Source organism: Dermochelys coriacea, chromosome 8 (genome assembly GCF_009764565.3).
Source record: "Dermochelys coriacea isolate rDerCor1 chromosome 8, rDerCor1.pri.v4, whole genome shotgun sequence".
NCBI lineage: Eukaryota > Metazoa > Chordata > Testudines > Dermochelyidae > Dermochelys > Dermochelys coriacea.
In genome coordinates, this window is record NC_050075.1 from 38521134 (window position 1) to 38538791 (window position 17658).

Here is a 17658-nt window from a genome sequence, read left to right on the forward strand (position 1 = left end):
CCCAAGGTTCTATGTCAAGTCACAGGTTTCCCTGGGCTCTCTGCCAAGCACCTGCCCTTTCCATTGGCCATCCCGTCGGAGCTGAACGCACCCCCGGGGTTTAGGGTATCCTTTGCCGGTGACTCACCGCCAGCGTCCCGGCGGTGCAGAGCGGGGGGGGGGGCGGTCTGGCGGGGCTACGTGCCTGGAGTTCAGGCCGAGTGAGTTTTGGGGAAGGGGCACTGCTGTCGGGAGGAGGGATTGTCACTTGTCAGCATCCATCGCTCGTCGACTTTCTGCGCCGGTCTTTGCCGGGGAACTGAGCGTTTGAGATCGGCTCCCCTCCAGTCCCTCCGGCTGCGGCTCTTCTCCCCCCCCCCCCCCAGCAGCCGATAAACCCTGCCGGGCAGCCGGGAGCACCCGAGGAGCGGACTTTGGGGACGCTGGAACCGGCGGCGCGAGTTCCCGGGCGGCAGCGAGCGGGGCTGGAGCCAGGGAGGCGGCGCCGCGTGGCTTCAGACACACACAGCAGAGCGCAGCATGGCCGGGAAATCAAGTTTGCGCTGGCAGCTCCTGCTGCTCGGTGCTTTCCTCTCTCTGCCGGACCCGGCTCCCGCACAGACTCGCTACTCAGTGCCCGAGGACCTCGAGCCGGGCTCCTTTGTGGGGAACATTGCCAAGGATCTGGGTGTGCACGTGCGGAGCCTCTTGGCCCGCAGCCTGCGGCTGGTCAGCGAGGGCGGCCGTCAGAACTTCCAGGTGAACCTGGCCGATGGGATCCTGCTTGTGAATGAGAAATTAGACCGGGAAGCGCTGTGCGGTCGGAGCTCCACGTGCTCTCTGCAGCTCCAGCTGGTGCTGGAAAGCCCGCTGCAGCTGCACCGGGTGGAGGTGGAGATCCTGGATGTCAACGACAACGCGCCGCAGTTCCCGAAGAAGGAAGTTTCTTTAGAGATCACCGAGGTGGCGAACCCAGGGACTCGCTTACCCCTGGAGGTAGCAGAAGACCCAGATATGGGCTCCAACTCCATCTCCACCTATGAACTCAGCGCCAGTGACCATTTTGCCCTGAGCATAAATGTAAGGGGAGATGGTGTGAAAATGCCTGAAATCGTGCTAAAGAAAGCCCTGGATAGAGAGAAAGTGGCGGCCCATCACTTAACCCTAACAGCTCTCGATGGTGGGGATCCGGTGAGATCAGGCACTGCCAGGATCACAGTTCATGTCCTGGATGCCAATGACAACCCCCCTGTGTGTGATCCGCCGATTTCCAAAGTGTTTCTGGAAGAAAACATCCCATCAGGGACGCTGGTTACACAGCTGAACGTCACTGACTTGGACGAAGGCCTGAATGGGCAGGTTGAATATTCGTTCAAAACCAGCAATAATGCCCCCGATACATTCCTCAGACTGTTCAACCTGGACCCCCAGACAGGGCAGATCACAACCAAAGCCCTGCTGGATTACGAGGTCTCCAGTGCTTACGAGATCACCGTTCGAGCCAGAGACAAGGGCTCCCCCGCAATGGAGGGGCACTGCAGCCTCCGGGTGGAACTGGTGGACGTGAACGATAACAGCCCAGACATTGTGCTGACCTCCCTGTCCAGCCCGGTGCAGGAAGATGCGCCCCCGGGGACTGTGATAGCGCTAATTGGTGCCAAGGACAGTGACTCTGGGGAAAATGGACAAGTCCACCTGCAGATAAGCAATGATCTTCCCTTTAAACTGGTGAGCTCCTTCAAAGGGCATTACTCACTGGTCACTGCTGGGCCTCTGGATCGAGAGAAGGCTGCTGGATACAACATCACTGTTATGGCCACAGACGCCGGGTCCCCTCGAAGGTCCACCGAGCAAACCATCTTCCTCCAAATCTCTGATGTGAACGATAACGTGCCCAGGTTCTCCAGCCCCTCCTACACAGCCCACATTCAGGAGAACACCCTTCCTGGGGCCTCTGTGTTCTCTGTATCTGCCTCTGACCCTGATGTGGGTGCCAACTCCAAGCTTTCCTACTCCATTCTGGACACCGGCATGCAGGATGTGCCCATCTCATCCTACTTCCACATCAACCCAGAGAACGGCACCATCTTCACCTTACAGGCTCTTGACTACGAGCAGGACAAAGTGTTCCAGGTGCTTGTGGAGGTGCAGGACGCTGGGTCCCCTGCCCTGAGCAGCACCGCCATGCTCCACCTGTTCGTCCTGGATCAGAACGACAACGCGCCCACCATAGTGTACCCACCCGTCCCCAGGGGCTCTGCCTTCCAACAGACAGTCCCCTCCTCAGCAGAACCCGGCTATCTGGTCACCAAGATTGTGGCTGTGGATGCTGACAGCGGCCACAATGCCTGGCTCTCCTACCAGCTCCAGGAGACCAGTGAGCCATGTCCCTTCCGGGTGGAGCTCCGCTCCGGAGAGATCCGAATAACTGAGGCACTTAGGGAGTCAGGAGCGCTCCATAGGCTGGTGGTCCAGGTGAGGGACAATGGGACCCCCTCCCTGTCTGCCTCAGTGGCTTTAGTCATCTCTCCCGAGGAGAACACTGTTCAAGACTTTGCCAAGGCCTTGGACCTTCCCAAATCGACTTCCAGAGAATCCAGCGTCACTCTCTACCTCATCATCTCCCTGGTAGCCATTTCGCTGGTGTCATGTGTGATGCTGGCTGTCCTAGGCACCAGGTGCCTCAGATCGGGCAATGCAGCTGCAAGCTGGCCCCTCTCACGTTGTTGTAGGAGAACAGGCCACAAGTCCTCATTGAACTTCCCTGGGCAGTTGAATTCGGAAGGTTTCATCAAGTATCTGGATGTGGGTGGAGCTGGGCTGGTGTCCCAGGCACAACACTACAAGTCTTGTTTCTCTCCAATGTCTGATCAAGGGGATTTCCTCTTTGTAAAACCTTTCAGCCATTCCACTACCGGGGAGAGCATGTCTGCCTTTGATCAGATGGCCAGTGCTTTAGTGAGTCCCTGCGACAGGGTAAGCTCTATGTGTGTCCTGCTGTCCTTTCTGTTCAGAGTCACTGTTCATAAATATCCACTCTTCTCCTTCAGGCCTTTCAATACACTTTGGCCTCTTGGGGAAAGTGCATTACCTCTACCTGTCCAGCAAGAGATAGGGGGAAAGTCAGGGCTTTGCATAATGGAGGTGGGATGCCTGGGTGGGAATAGCATCTAACACATCAGGACCAGAGCCCTAAATTGAGAGTGACTGGCCCAGGTAGCTGCAGCTTCTCCTTAAACCATTCCTTGTTTACATACCTTAAGTTTTGTAAGTGACATATTGCATTGGTATATGCAGTGTTACTGTAGCTGTGTTGGTCCCAAGATATTAGAGATACAAGGTGGGTGAGGTCATATCTTTTATTGGACCAAATTATGTTGGTCAGAGAGACAAGCTTTACAGCTTTTCTTCAGGTTAAATATGAAGTTTTTTGTATTTACCTCTTACTACTTTATTCCACCTATGAAGCCGGACTTGGAACTGAGTAGTTTGCTAAAACAAAGTTTATCTGTTTTGATCTTTTTGTATTTTGTAGGTGTGTGGCAGAAACTTTTCACTTGGTGATGTATTGTACTACACGCTGATTGCACCAGGATGGCAACTGTGGCCAACATTTTCAAACTTGGAAACATAAATACATAGCCCCAGTTTTAGAGGTGTTGGGCACCTGCAGCTCCCACTGAACTCAGTGAGATGGGAGGGTGTTCAGGACAGTTGAAAATAAGGCTATTTTTATGTAGATGCCTAGACATGGATATAAATGCCTAAATTTAGGCATCCAGGTTTGATCATTTTGGGTTCCAGCTCTAAAAGTATTTTTGTCAGTAACTGTATGTCCTAAAATTGAAAAAAGAAAAGGAGTACTGGTGGCACCTTAGAGACTAACAAATTTGTTAGTCTCTAAGGTGCCACCAGTACTCCTTTTCTTTTTGCGAATACAGACTAACACGGCTGCTACTCTGAAACCTAAAATTGAAAGTGACAATTACGGTAACATTTCAGAAAATAAAGAGAGAAGACCTCATTTACAAAATGTGTGTGTATATATGTATTGTTGAGTGTGTGTAAATATTTTTAAAAATAGATGTCAAAGATAGATACTTTTTAATTTGCATACATACAGCTTGGATGGCAATTGGACAATTTGTGGGGAAGTCAGTAGTTATTCTGAGGCTTTTCTTTACCATAATCATTAAAGTTGTAGGTAAATTAGTTATATCACAACTTCTGCTAAATAAAAACTAGGTCAGCTGTATCTATTTTCCATTTTCCTTAGTAACTGTATATACAAGCAGAATAAATCTGTTCTGCTTTATAAAGCCTAAACTGCTCATTCCCAAGATAACCCAGGAGACATCTGTACAGCGCTAAAGGCAGCACACTATTACTGCAGAGTTAATTAAGAAGATAGCTAGAAGTCTATGATTTTTGAAAGTACTTGTGTTTCAGACAGAAAACAGTTCTCCCTTTTAGCTCTCCTTACAAAGACTTAATACATAGAGCTGTTTCATGTATTTCTTTATTTACAAACTGCCCCTTGTCTAAAGAAAAGGAGTACTTGTGGCACCTTAGAGACTAACAAATTTATTTGAGCATAAGCTTTCATGAGCTACAGCTCACTTCATCGGATAATGAATTGTCTGATAATGAATCAATGTGGGTGGAAAGTGATACAGTGCCCACTAATCAAGTTCCATAGCGGTCTGTTATGTCTATAGTCCGTTGGGTCTCCTAAACAAATAATACATTTTGTTGTGGGAAGTGAATTCTTTTCTACATAGACAGAAAAATACTGTCATGCACCAAGGTCACAGTATCCAGGAAAAGATTAATTAAAATATAGAATGTGAAATCAAGACACTGTGCAAGCATTTTTAGAAAGGGAGAAAGGACAAATTAGGAAGTTCTGGTATCATTCCAGCTGCATTAAAACACATCTTTCTCAGTATCAATTAACTCTGCTTCTCCCTCAGCTCATTATTTCTGGTACTATAGAGTTCTTCCAATTAAACTGATGCCCTTATCAGTCCATAACATGCTTCATTTCTTTCACAGCTTGGTTTCCTGAGCTTATTCTGGAAGATTATTCACTGAATTGTTTTGTCATGCTTTTTAACAATTGTCTTGATTCAGAAATATTCAAGAGGGAGGGGAATCTTCTTGTTTTGTGTCTTTGTTTGTTTGTTTTACCTCAATGGAGAGATATATTTCTGGTTACTCCACTGAATTTTAAAATTATTCTCTTTTATCCACATTTTTAGCTTCTCCTAAGCATGGATGTATTTCCAGGCTGCAATAATCCTGAATCAGTTTGCTTTGATTTCCAAAGGCAAGAATAGAGGCATTAAAATACTTTTCTGTTTCCCTTGCAGCAAGCTCAGCCTAACCCGGACTGGCGTTTCTCTCAGGCCCAGAGACCTGGAACCAGTAGGTGAGTGATTCACTTTCTGTTCCTCTGCACACATGCTGGCTTTTCTTATTTTTCTTGTTGATTCATGATTTCAGCCTAGGAAGCAGGGCAAGCTTCCTACACCCCCAGACTCATGTCCACTCCCCTGCACCCCGACCCTGCCTCTGCAGCTCAGGCTTGACCTGGAGGGGAACACTCCTGGCTAGAGAGGGTAATTTAATCTTGTGGGCAATTTAGTCCTTGGCTTCTCTGCTGAAACACCGCAAAAGGGTGCTGATGTTCTTTGCAGCATCATCTGTCTACCTCCCTACAACTGGCCACTGGGAACTGGAATGAGGCCTTGTCTGCACACAAACTTGCACTTAACTAACTCAATGGGTTTGAATTCGTACCTTTTGTTTCTCAGTGCAAGCCTGCACATGTGGACACTCCTATTTTGGAATAAGAGTACTGTAGTTTGCTTTTGCTGAAATCAGTAAAAAATGGCTCAAGTTAAATCAAAATCAGACACATTTATTCTAAAATAAAAGTGTTTACACAGAGACTTTCACTTGGTGGTTTTAATTATTTCAGTGCAAATTTGGAATCACTGAAACCTCCAATACATTTTACATTGGTGTCAAATTTTGATTACTGTCAATCTGGGCTGGAATTAAACTTCTGACTTATAGGTGAAAGTCTCCATATCATGGTAGCAATCCCCTGAGTTTTCAACTCTCCCTAGCATGCTATTTGTTGTTGTTAGTAGTAGTAGTAGGTAATAGTATTATTTTCAAAATTTGACATATGAGTCTCCCCGGTGCTAGCAAATAGGACATGTACTAGGCAGGATCAGGGAAACTGAGGGACTTCTGTGGATTCCCTGTTGGGAAACAGAGGCTGAGTAGAGCGCTATCAAAGATACATGGAATATATGGTCCTTTTGGTCCTCCACTCTCAGCACACATCCAACACCTGGTTGCCCCCTCCCACCTCCCAATGAAGTACTCTCTGAGCTACCTCCAGCCCTCCTTACATATCCCTGTGGATTTCATACACAGGCACACAAAGACATTATAGGCTAAGCAGCTGTATCCATCTTACATTTAAACTGTAGGCTTTTTGAGGTGGGGACTAGCTTTCTGTGTTTGTACATTGCTTGGCACAATGGGCTCCTAGGTGCTACCACAATGCAAATAATAATGATTTTAAATTCTCACATGATCTGAAATATGGAAGAGGCAAGTCATAGGCGAATAGGAGTGTGCAGTGAGGGCTGCATTCTGGGAACAGAGCCAGGTGGGATCATTCATGGAAACATGCTATAGAGTCAGCCCTGTCACTAAGTAATTTGGCTCGAAATTTATGAGATTAATCTAGTTAGTCAGAATTAATCAGGAAACTAGCTTGGTTAATTTAATATGATTTATTTTTGGATTTATTAAAAATGCATCCATCATAATCTCTAGGCACATGTAAATTAATATAAAACACCAATTAACTGCAAACACAATTTATATTAAAAAAAAATCAAATCAAGCTCCCACTTCCCCATCCCAAATATCTTGGATTGGAGATTATAATGTTTAAATATTCAAAATAAAATTTATAATCAGACCGACAATCTAGGAGTAACACAAGATGCTATGTAGGAAAGTGACAGTGAGATTTCAGGTGATTGCTTTGCTTCTGGGCCAGTAGAGCCAATGACACAGTGGATGCAACACTCTGCCCTTGGAAAATGGAAGAGACTCTAGTCACCCTGTACTTGTGACCCTACTTGCTGATTCTGCAAAAGTCACCAAGGTGTAGAGCAGGGCTTTGGAGTGGAGCCCAGAGCTGGAGCATGGAGCAGCTCTGGAAAAGTGGAGCTGCAGGTTTTTGCCTGGAGCTGGAGTGGAGCCGGAGCACAGCTCCAAAGCCCTAGTGTAGAGATACCAATATTATCCCCTGCACATTCAAACACTTGCCCAACGGGTCAGCTCCTGGCATGGCCTACAGGAACTATTCTTTAGAGGGAGCTTTGATTTGCTTCTGCTTGTTCTTCTGGGCCTGAGTTCAGCAAAGCATTAGGGTTTAAGCACATGTTTAAGTGTTTGCCAAATTGGGCCCCTACTCGCAGACTAGGAGTAAGCCTAATGAGTGTTGTATAGATTACTGCTCCTGTTCAGTCATTGACCTAGCAATGTTACAATTGCCTCCTTGAACCCTGGGCCACATGGTGGGGAGAAAGAAATAGAACTTTGCAATGGGACCACACTTGCTTTTAGTCCTGGAACTGACTGAGATTGACTGAATCTATAGAAAAGCCATTGGGGTTATTTTAGAGGCATTTTCTATTATTAGTTATGTTTTATTCTCTCCCTCTGAACTCTGTATAGTTGGATTCCTGGTATTAAGGGAGCCTGGCTTTGCATATGGAAGAATTTTTTTTTTAAAGTCCCAAAAATACCTTTTTAATACTCTCAGAAACATTATTAGCTGTATCATTTTCTGTAAAATATGTGGCATTTACAGAGTACATGAAGGTATGGTGTGGCACAAGGGTGTTCCTGGCACTTATGTGACCTGCATAACTCACTTGTGAATTCATCACTCCTCAGTAAAAAGGAAACTCTGCATTCATGCCAATAAAAACTTGATACCACTCCACGCCATCAGCTATGTGAATATGATATGTATGTGGGTGGGATTTGCAAAACCGTGCACGTGCACTCTCTCTCTTTCTCTCTCTCTCTCTCATATACACACACACACATTTTCCAAAACAGAAGAAAAGTTTGTTGATTGCTGGCTAATGTAACCAGAATAAAAACTCTATAGCAAGAACACTGCAACTAATTAAACCATAAGTGTTAAAAAGTCTGCAAATATTCCGTTAAGGTAACGTAGCTATAGATACCAACAGCTTTGCCTTTCATCCATTCTCTTTGCAAAAATCAAAATGTGTGAAAATTCACATTACACACACCAATAACAGCTTCAGGCTATATTTACCCCTGTTCCACTGAGGGCAACTGCACACCAAGGGAATTCTTTCTGAGGAAAGATAGGTGGTTGTACTTTTGGGACAGAGAGGACAGAGTTCCAGACTGAGCTTCATAGTCAATGGCAACTGTTCAGGAGTCCCTGCACCCTGAGATTGCCCTACCCCTGCTTGCCTGTTACAATGAAGTGTAGATTATCAATGTAATAAAGATAATGAATAAACCATGTGGCATATGTCAGTTAAAGTATACAGAGAACAGAATTTTGACCATTACATTGTAGAAGACGTGCTTTAAAGATATATCTTAATCATGCAGCAATATCAGAAACAAAACAGCAGAGTTTGGGTAATGTGTAAATAATTTGATCATTAAAATATTTTACATTTATTGGTGATGGTTTCTGGTGAAAGTACAGAGGACCTGGAGCTCTACTTCCAGCTCCCAGTGTCTCTGAACTAGAGGGCAAAGGTCAGAGAGGGTGACACATATAGATCAAGATCCACTCAATGTGCATCTGCAGTCAAAAAAGCGAACAGAATATTGGGAATCATTAAGAGATCGATAATAAGACAGAAAATATCATATTGCCTCTATATAAATCCATGGTACTCCCACATCTTGAATACTGTGTGCAGATGTGGTTGCCCCCACTCAAAAAAAAAATATTGGAATTGGAAAAGGTTCAGAAAAGGGTAACTAAAATAATTAGGGGTAAGGAAAGGCTTCCGTATGAGGAAAGATTAAAAAGACTGGGACTTTTCAGCATGGAAAAGAGACGACTAAGGGGGGATATGATAGAGGTTTATAAAATCATGACTGGTGTGGAGAAAGTAAATAAGGAAGTGTTATTTACTTCTTCTCATAACACAAGAACTAGGGGTCACCAAATGAAATTAATAGACAGCAGATTTAAAACAAACAAAAGGATTTTTTCATACAATCCACAGTCAGTCTGTGGAATTCTTTGCCAGAGGATGTTCTGAAGGCCAAGTCTATAACAGGATTCAAAAATGAACTAGATAAGTTCATGGAGGATAGGTTCATCAATGGCTGGGCAGGGATGGTGTCCCTAGCTTCTGTTTGCCAGAAGCTGGGAATGAGTGACGGGGATGGAACACTTGATGTTCTGTTCATTCTCTCTGGGGCACCTGGCATTGGACACTTTGAGAAGACAGGATATTGGGCTAGATGGGCCTTTTGTCTGACCCAGTATGGCCACTCTTACGCTATGTTCTAAGATACAAACTTCTCACCTTCAGCCCTTCTCTTATAGTTGGAGCTGAACCATCACACCTGATTGTAACCCTTGACAACTGGGGAAGATTTAGATCCAGATCTCGACCCCAATTGTTCATTTGAAGTGAAAATATTTTAAGACTTTTTAAAACAGTCTTTGTAAACTTATATGAGACATTCAGTGATATCATCTGCCTCAGAATTAAAGTTCTTAGCAGAATGTCTAATGTGAATTTCCACCCATCTAGGCTTCTTAAGTGAATTATGAATTATAGGGCTTTCATAATCTTTGGGTCCAATTCACTAATGCGGTCTGCTTTGCACCACTCTAGTTATGCAAAACACCTAAGTAGCTAGCCTAACTGATCCCAGATGGCTCTTACACTACGCATAACATAAAGCAGCTTTCAGATTGCTCTTATTCATGTCAGGAATCAGGCCAGCCCAAAGAACATGAGAATGTAAAAGTGACTTACAGTCTCTTTTGTCCTTTGCCATGGCCATTTCTGCTACTTGTGTATGCACATTAGACACACAAATACACGCATCCTTTGCACATGTAATTAAATATTGAAAATCTATTAAATGTTGTTTAATGTTTGGAAGCAACTGTAATCAGAGTGAAGTACATGCCTGTGCTCTCCCACCATCATTACAATCTAGTGGGGCATAATGCAGATTATGGCGCTAGTATCCAGTGTAAGGATGCTCATGGGCACAGTAATAATAATAACTAATAATAAATGTACTGGACTTTTCCTAGGACAGTCACAATGAGGTTTTGGACCTGGTTAAACCTAAAGGGGCTGCTTAGCCTAGAGCGAATGTTACAGTTTTATCATGTATCTGAGAGACTGAGACAGGGACATAATAGTTTTTGTTTTGTTTTTTTTTAATATTGTCTCTTCCGTTTCCTAGCAAAGTATCCATGTGGCCATTTTCTGGACAATGGCCACCCCTCCATTGTCTTCTACCCTCATCCCAGCTATTGTGTAGTTTGCTTGTTACACAACAAAGATGTTATGAAGGAATAACATGGGCACAGTGAGTCCAGATAACTGTGTTTATTGACTACAGATAACATGCGAGGCCTAGTTTCAGATACTGCTGCTCTGGCAGGGTTATGGTAGCTCTGAAACACACAGAATATAGTTAGGGATACTAGAAGGCTCACAAACTATTTGAAAGGATAGTACCTAACTCCTAACACTATACCAGTATAGGAGCTGCTTCCACAGTACTGCATGTACAGAACGCTACCATGGCATTACCCCCAGTGTGAGGAACACTGGAGTGCTCTGAGCTTGTGTTATAATGGAAGCAGGCCCCTTACTGTACATTGCACATGTGATTCAATGCATAAAGCCTTTGTGATGAGATCAGGACTGTGCACGCAGAGTGCTGCCACTGAAGCAGGTCTTATGCTGGGAGCAGGAATGCGGATGTTAGAAGAGGGCACAGTCTTTGCACACTGCCACCTAAAGCAGGTCAGCACTGGCATACTGGACAACATGCTCAACAGAGAGGGCATTTTCTGTTCTTTTTTTGTTGTTAAATAAAATTAAAGCCCCATGACATGTGTCATGTTGTCTGGAGTGGTTCACAACCATGAGTGCCTACTTCAGGGAAGACTGTCAAAAACAGGGCAGACGCCCCAAACTGATGGTGTATTCTATCATTAGACTTCATCAAGCCAGTAACAACTGTGAACTCCTGGATGACTATAACACAGAGGTGAGCAATCTACAGCCACATCTGGACGGCAGGCCTCTCCTGCCCGGCCCCTGAGCTCCTGGCCCAGGAGGCTAGCCCCTGGCCCCTCCCCTGCTGTTCTCCCTCCCCCACAGCCTCAGCTCACTGCGCCGCCGGCGCAATGCTCTGGGCAGCGGGCTGCAAGCTCTTGCCAGGCAGCGCAGCTGCAGACTGCGGCCTGACCTGGTGCTCTGTGCTGCATGGCAGTGTGGCTGGCTCCAGCTGGGTGGCGCAGCTGCCTGTCCTGGTGCTCTGGGCAGTGCGGCTGTAGCGTTGCGAGCCACTGGTGCTCCAGGCAGCGCAATAAGGGGGCAGGGAGCGGGGGGGGGGGGTTGCATAGAGGGCAGGGGAGTTCAGGGTGGTGGTCAGAGGGCTGGGGTGTGGATAGGGGTCAGGGTGGTCAGAGGGCGGGGAACAGGGGGGGTTCAATGGGGGCAGGGGTCCCAGGGGGGCAGTCAGGAAGGAGGGGGGGTTGGATGGGGCAGTGGGGGGCAGTCAGGGGCTGGGGTTCCGGGGGCAGTTAAGGAGAATGGGTGGGAGGATGGGGCAGAGCTCCCAGAGGGGCAGTCAGGAATGAGAGGAGGGGTTGGATGGGGCGGTGGGGGGCAGTCAGGAGCCGGGGAGCCCGGGGGGGGTCAGGGAACAGAGAGGGGTGGATGGGGCAGGGATCCTGGGGGGGCCATCAGGGGACAGGGAACGGGGGGGTTGGATGTGGCAGGAGTCCTGGGGGACCAGCAGGGGGTGGGAAGTGGGGTGGTCAGATAAGGGGTGGGGGCCGGGCCACGCCTGGTTGTTTGGGGAGGCACAGCCTCCCCTAACCGGCCCTCCATACAATTTCGGAAACCCGATGTGGCCCTCAGGCCAAAAAGTTTGCCCACCCCTGTTATAACAGTCTCACCATGGAGTCACAGACAATCCCCTTAGACTCTCCAGTCTATCTTGCTGCTCAGACAAACTGGACTTACAGATAAATGGTTACTTACGCCAGAAATCACACCACATTCAGGTTGCTTCCAGTCCCAAGAGACCAGTCACTTACCCCCAGACCAACTGGTACCATAGATTTTACACCAAAGACAATGCCTGTAGCCAATCCCGTAATAAATGATCTAAATGTTTATTAACTAGGAAAAAGAAATAAGAGTTATTTACAGGTTAAAGCAAGCAAACATAGACACACAAATGAGTTATCATTTAAATCCTAAGACTGACAGAGTTTTAGTGAGCTGTCTATTCAAAATGACTTTCAGAGCAGACCCAGGAGGCAGCCCCTGGGGATCTCTGGCTTCAGTTTAGGCCATGTCTACACTGGCAAGTTTCTGCGCAGTAAAGCAGCTTTCTGTGGTGTAACTCCTACGGTCTACACACCGCCAAGCCACTTAGTGCGCAGAAACTGCTCAGTTGCAGCACTGTAAAAAACCCACCCCGAGAGGCATACGGCTTTCTGCGCCGGGGCTACAGCACTGCGGGGCCAGTGTAGACACCATGGTTGATTACAGTGCTGGGATTGGCCTCCGGGAGGTGTCCCACAATGCCTGTTCTTGCCTCTCTGGTCATTGGTTTGAACTCTACTGCCCTACCCTCAGGTGACCCACCATCATCCCCACCCCATATATTCCTTTGGAATTTTGAAAGTCCCCTTCCTGTTTGCTCGGTGATGTGTGCAGTGGTCTCAGCGCATCTTTCCAGGTGGCCATGCCTGCTCCATGCACCAGGCGATCCCCCGCTTGGAGCAATGCCAAGCTGCTGGATCTCATCAGCATTTGGGCAGAGGAGGCTGTCCAGTCCCAGTTGTGCTCCAGCCATAGGAATTATGATACCTACAGACAGATTTCATGATGCATGACAGAAAGGGGCCGTGACCGGGACACACTGCAGTGCAGGTTCAAAGTGTTGGGCATGAGATAACACCTACCCTGGCAAACTAGTATTTCACAGTTGGTAATGTTTCTCTCCCATCTGTGGAGGTTTACAATTTCAGAGTAAAACACTTTTATAGTTACAGAGGAAACATTTAAATATTACCTTATAACATGGTATATAGATATTATAAGTCAGATTAATGTAGGCAGCAACACACAAGCACTTTGTAGAGTCTAAATATTAAATACATTCTTGTAAGACTCATACCTATTTTGAGCAAACTAACATACAGGTGACCTGGTCTGGTCTCCAGCTACAGTGTTGTCAGTTCTTAGTTAATGTCTGCAGCCTAGGCAAAAACAGGCATCTGGCCTGCCAGCATCACAATGACCATCCCAACTTCATGCTGATAAAAACTTTACACCCTTCCCATCCTACCATTTTTGGCCGATAACCGATGGATGCTAAGGGACTGCCCTCTCTGCTGACATTAAAGTGCAGTATCTCAGCACCTTTCAGCACTAGAAGCAAATGCTGTGTGTCCCATTGGAAAGCTGAGAATCTCCCATTGCCAGGATTATAGAGTTCTAATTATTATCTCTGCAAGGAGTGGATGAGGTTTTGTGGCCCGCAATGTGCAGGAAGTCAGATTAGATGACCATGATAGTCCCTTCTGACCTGAACATCTATGAGTCATAATCTTAAATTTGTGATTTGTCTAGTACTGAATATTGCCCATTCTGAGTCTCAGGCCAGTGTAGTTTGTTTACAGGTGGGGTGTGTGCATATGGGGACTGGGGGAAAGGGCAGATTTCTGATTTAGGGGAGAAAGAAGGAAACTGGCAGGTTATTTATTTTAAATGGCACCCATTGGAAGTTGCTCCAGGGTTTGGAATGTCAGAAGGAGTCCAGTTTATATGGCTTAGTGGCAAGAGTGGTCAAAGGGACATGATGAATTCTGAAACCATGTGCATTTTATTAATCATCACCAATATACATTATTGGCTATCCAGGTATTGCTGTCTCTAGCTAAGGAGTCCTGACACTTCTCCTTATAAGACCCTGTTTCTAGTTGCTCATAATTTTGCCCAATTTAAACTATTCAGGTTGAACTCTTTCATGATTGGTGTCTGCCTCAGGCTGAATTTCTATGTGAAGTTACAGCAAAAATGGTCCAGCCATTTCTGAGAACAAGATTAGTGGAAAATGCATTGTTTTCCCCAAGTTAACAAACAGGAATATTTTTAGAAGCTCTAGTGGCCCCATGCTCTGAAACAGGGACTGGAGATTTGGTAGGGAGGTGTCCCTGATGTTCCTCAAATTTGGCAAAGTTCTAAACCCCTGGAAATGGCAGTTCACACAGTTCAGTAGAGACTTGTTAGAGTTTGGCAGCTACATTCTCTGGAGATTCCATCATGCTCCAGCTAAGGGATACAGGGGCTGAGCAGGACTTTCCCTACAACTATTCTTCCCAGATTCCAGGGGCCATTGTGGGGCCAGGCATAGGAACAGAGAACAACTAGACTGTTTTCTGTGAGCATTAAAAGCCCCTCCTGTTGTGCCCAGGCAGTATGGAGGAGGAAACCACCTGACTCAAATGCAGAGGGACAAGAGCTGGTCCTAAGGTGGGGTTGGGAGTAGGATGGGACAAGGTGCTTGGGGGAGTGGGTAGAGGAGAACTGAGACTTAGAGCTGTCAGCTAGAGGGAGAGAGAAAAACTGGGACCTGGGAGGGGAGACGGGGGACTGCAGAACCAGTGGGGAAGGTGGGAGACTGAGCTTGCCAAGGAGCTGGAAGGAGGGAGACTGGGATCTGAGGAACCAGTTGGGTGGGGCAACTCAGAGCAAGTGGTGGGTGAGGCAGATCAGATGAGGAGCTAGACTGGGTGAAGCTCAGACTGGCTGGACAAGAACCCTTGGGCTAAGACTGGGGTGAGGAGCCCAAGGGGGCACTGGGACTGGAGGTAGCCCCAAGGTAGAGAGTTGGACTGGCTGGGCAAGGAAACAAGAAAAAGGATGAGAAATCAGTGAAAGGGGAGGATGACTGAGCCAAGGAGTTGGTGGTGGGGAAGCATCAGGACAAGTACAAGAACAAACTGAGGGGACAGGGCAGAAGGGATCAGATGTTGGACATGGGGGAAGGGGCAGAAGGGCCTGTGACCACTGGAGATCTCCCTCTCCAGAACCTGGAATTGAGTGCTCTGGGAATGACTCAATATTGTATAGTGAAGGAGACAGTTGTCTGTAGGATCCTGCCTCATTTGTTGCAGCAGCTGTTTAAGAGATTGCAGGAAGAGAAAGGATGGTTAAGGCAATTGAGTGAAGCCTGGAGAATTGAAATCTATCCCTGCCTCTTCCATAGAGTTCCTATGTGATATTAGAGAGACAAACTCGGGGAGGTAATATCTTTTATTGGACCAACTTCTGTTGGTGAGAGAGACAAGCTTTCAAGCTTACACAGAGCTCTTCTTCAGCTGCGGGGAAACTATACAAAGTGAAACAGATTGTTTAGCATAAGTAGTTAATACATATTTTAAGGGACTATTCAAGGTGGCCCATTATCACCCCTCCAGTCATAGGGAGGAAAGGAAGGGGAGAAGGAGGGAAAGCAGCTGGGGAAGGGGGTTGTTAGTGGGTTGCAGATTATTGTAATAAGCCAGAAATCCAGGGTCTCTACTCAGTCCATGATTTTTAGCATCTAGCAAAGTTATGAGTTAAAGCTCCCAGGCTCATCTGTTGAAAGTGTTGTGCAGGTGCCCTTTGAGGATGAGGACTGACAGCTCAGATATGGAGTGATCGCTTTGTGAAAAGTGTTCACCTGCAGGTGATGTGGGGTTTTTTTCTTTTATCATTTTCCTGTCTGAGCTAATTCAAGAATGTAGTGATGGTCTGCTTTCACCCCCCTGTATAGTGGCTACTGGGGCATTCAGTGCAGAGGTGACACATGGAGGGCATGTGGGGTCAGATTGGCCTCCTGGGAGTGGGGGGGAGAGGGGTTCTGTTCTTCTCTCTCTGTGTGTCCCTCCAGGGACAAGGGCTGAGCATACGGGGTGGGCGAGAAGGGGGCTCCAGCTCACTCAGCCCCTGTCCCCAGCAGCCAAGCCCAGGCAGGGAGCCGGCCACTGCTGCCTCCCAGCCAGGCTCTCTCAGGGAGAAGTGGTTTATCCCAGGGGAAAGGCACAGGGAGAGAAGGACAGAGCCTCTTACCGCTCACTTGTAACTTCGGTGGGGTGGGGAGAGTGCCATGGCCCTGGGCTGTGCACAGGGCAGAGGGGTCACTGGGCAGAGAAGACACATGGGCCACCATGTGTCCTCCTCTTTAGATTGTGCCCCCTCAGTATGTGGAGACATGAGTTGTCTATGATTTAGTGCACTGGACAAGGTACACCACATGTTGTGATAGGCATGTGTAGGATCCATGGAACTAGAAAGGTGTTTTGTGGTATTGGGGCGGGCGTGTTGATCGTTATAGCAGTGGAGATATGTTTGCATCTCTTGTTCTGTCACGGTCTGGTGCTGTTTTGAATTTGTGTGTCCTGGTCTGTGGAAAGCTTTCTTGTGATGATGATCTTGGAGAGGTTGAGGAGTTGTTTGAAGAGGGGGATCAGGAAAGATTTCTTTCAGAATGGACTGACTATGGGTTATAGTTGTTCGATGATGACCCGCATGGGATCCAATATGGGGTGGTAGGTGTGTGGTCAGAGCAGGGTTTATTTCCATATTGAAGCAGGTTCTCTTGGAATATTTGAGTGGCCCATTCCATGGTGCAATCTACTTCTCTGGTGGAGTGTCCCTGTTTGGTGAAGGTGGTTTTGAATGTGTTAAGGTGCATATCCTAGATTTTCTCCCCAGAGCATATTCTGTGCCTGGCTGTAGATAACAGATTTCTTGGTGTGTTTGGGGTGGTTATTGGATCTATGAAGGTAGGTGTGGTGATCTGTGGTTTCTTGCATATAGCTGTCTGTAGGGTATCATTTTTGAAGCTGATCGTGGTGTCTAGGAAGTTGGTGCTGGTGTGGGAGTGTTCCAGAGAGAGTTTAATGGACAAGTAGTGATGGTTGAAGTTGTGGTGGAAGTCTATGAGGGAGTTTAAGTCATTTGGCAGGAGGATGAAAATATCATCAATGTATCTTATATCACCATGAATGGCTGGACTCTTAGTAACGACGGCACCGGACTTCCACATGGAGAAATGCAAAATATAGTTCAATCACAGTTTTTGAAACTCTTTAAAGCATTTCTAAAATAGCTCTTCTGTCAAATAGGTGATGTACACAGAGCACTTGGTATAAACGTTTATCAGCACTTATTTAAAGAGGCAACGTAGAATAGGGCAAGGAACTAGGAGTCAGGAGACATGGATTATCTTCCCAGCTCTGCTTTCGCCCTTTGTCTTTACATAGATTGTAAAGTCTCTGCAGCACGGATTGCCTCCTACCAAGTATCTGTA

The 17658-nt window shown here is 46.7% G+C and overlaps 2 protein-coding genes across 36 annotated transcripts in view; both read left to right on the forward strand.

The window, feature by feature from the left end:
• LOC119859844 (protocadherin gamma-C5-like) overlaps positions 1–17658 on the forward strand; it is a 372734-nt gene that overhangs the window by 337718 nt on the left and 17358 nt on the right. For 33 of the 35 annotated variants that reach the window (XM_043490724.1, XM_038412595.2, XM_038412598.2 and 30 more), the window contains one exon: positions 5352–5410. In XM_043490724.1, the coding sequence (XP_043346659.1) occupies positions 5352–5410 (59 nt within the window). Of the gene's footprint in view, positions 1–33; positions 2956–5351; positions 5411–17658 lie in introns of those variants that run through there. The other 2 variants (XM_038412602.2, XM_043490731.1) reach the window with 2 other exon arrangements.
• The window catches only part of LOC119859868 (protocadherin gamma-A10-like), a 159159-nt gene that overhangs the window by 136462 nt on the left and 5039 nt on the right, over positions 1–17658 (forward strand). The window contains 1 exon segment of the mRNA XM_043490686.1: positions 5352–5410. The gene's annotated coding sequence lies outside the window, so the exon portion shown is untranslated.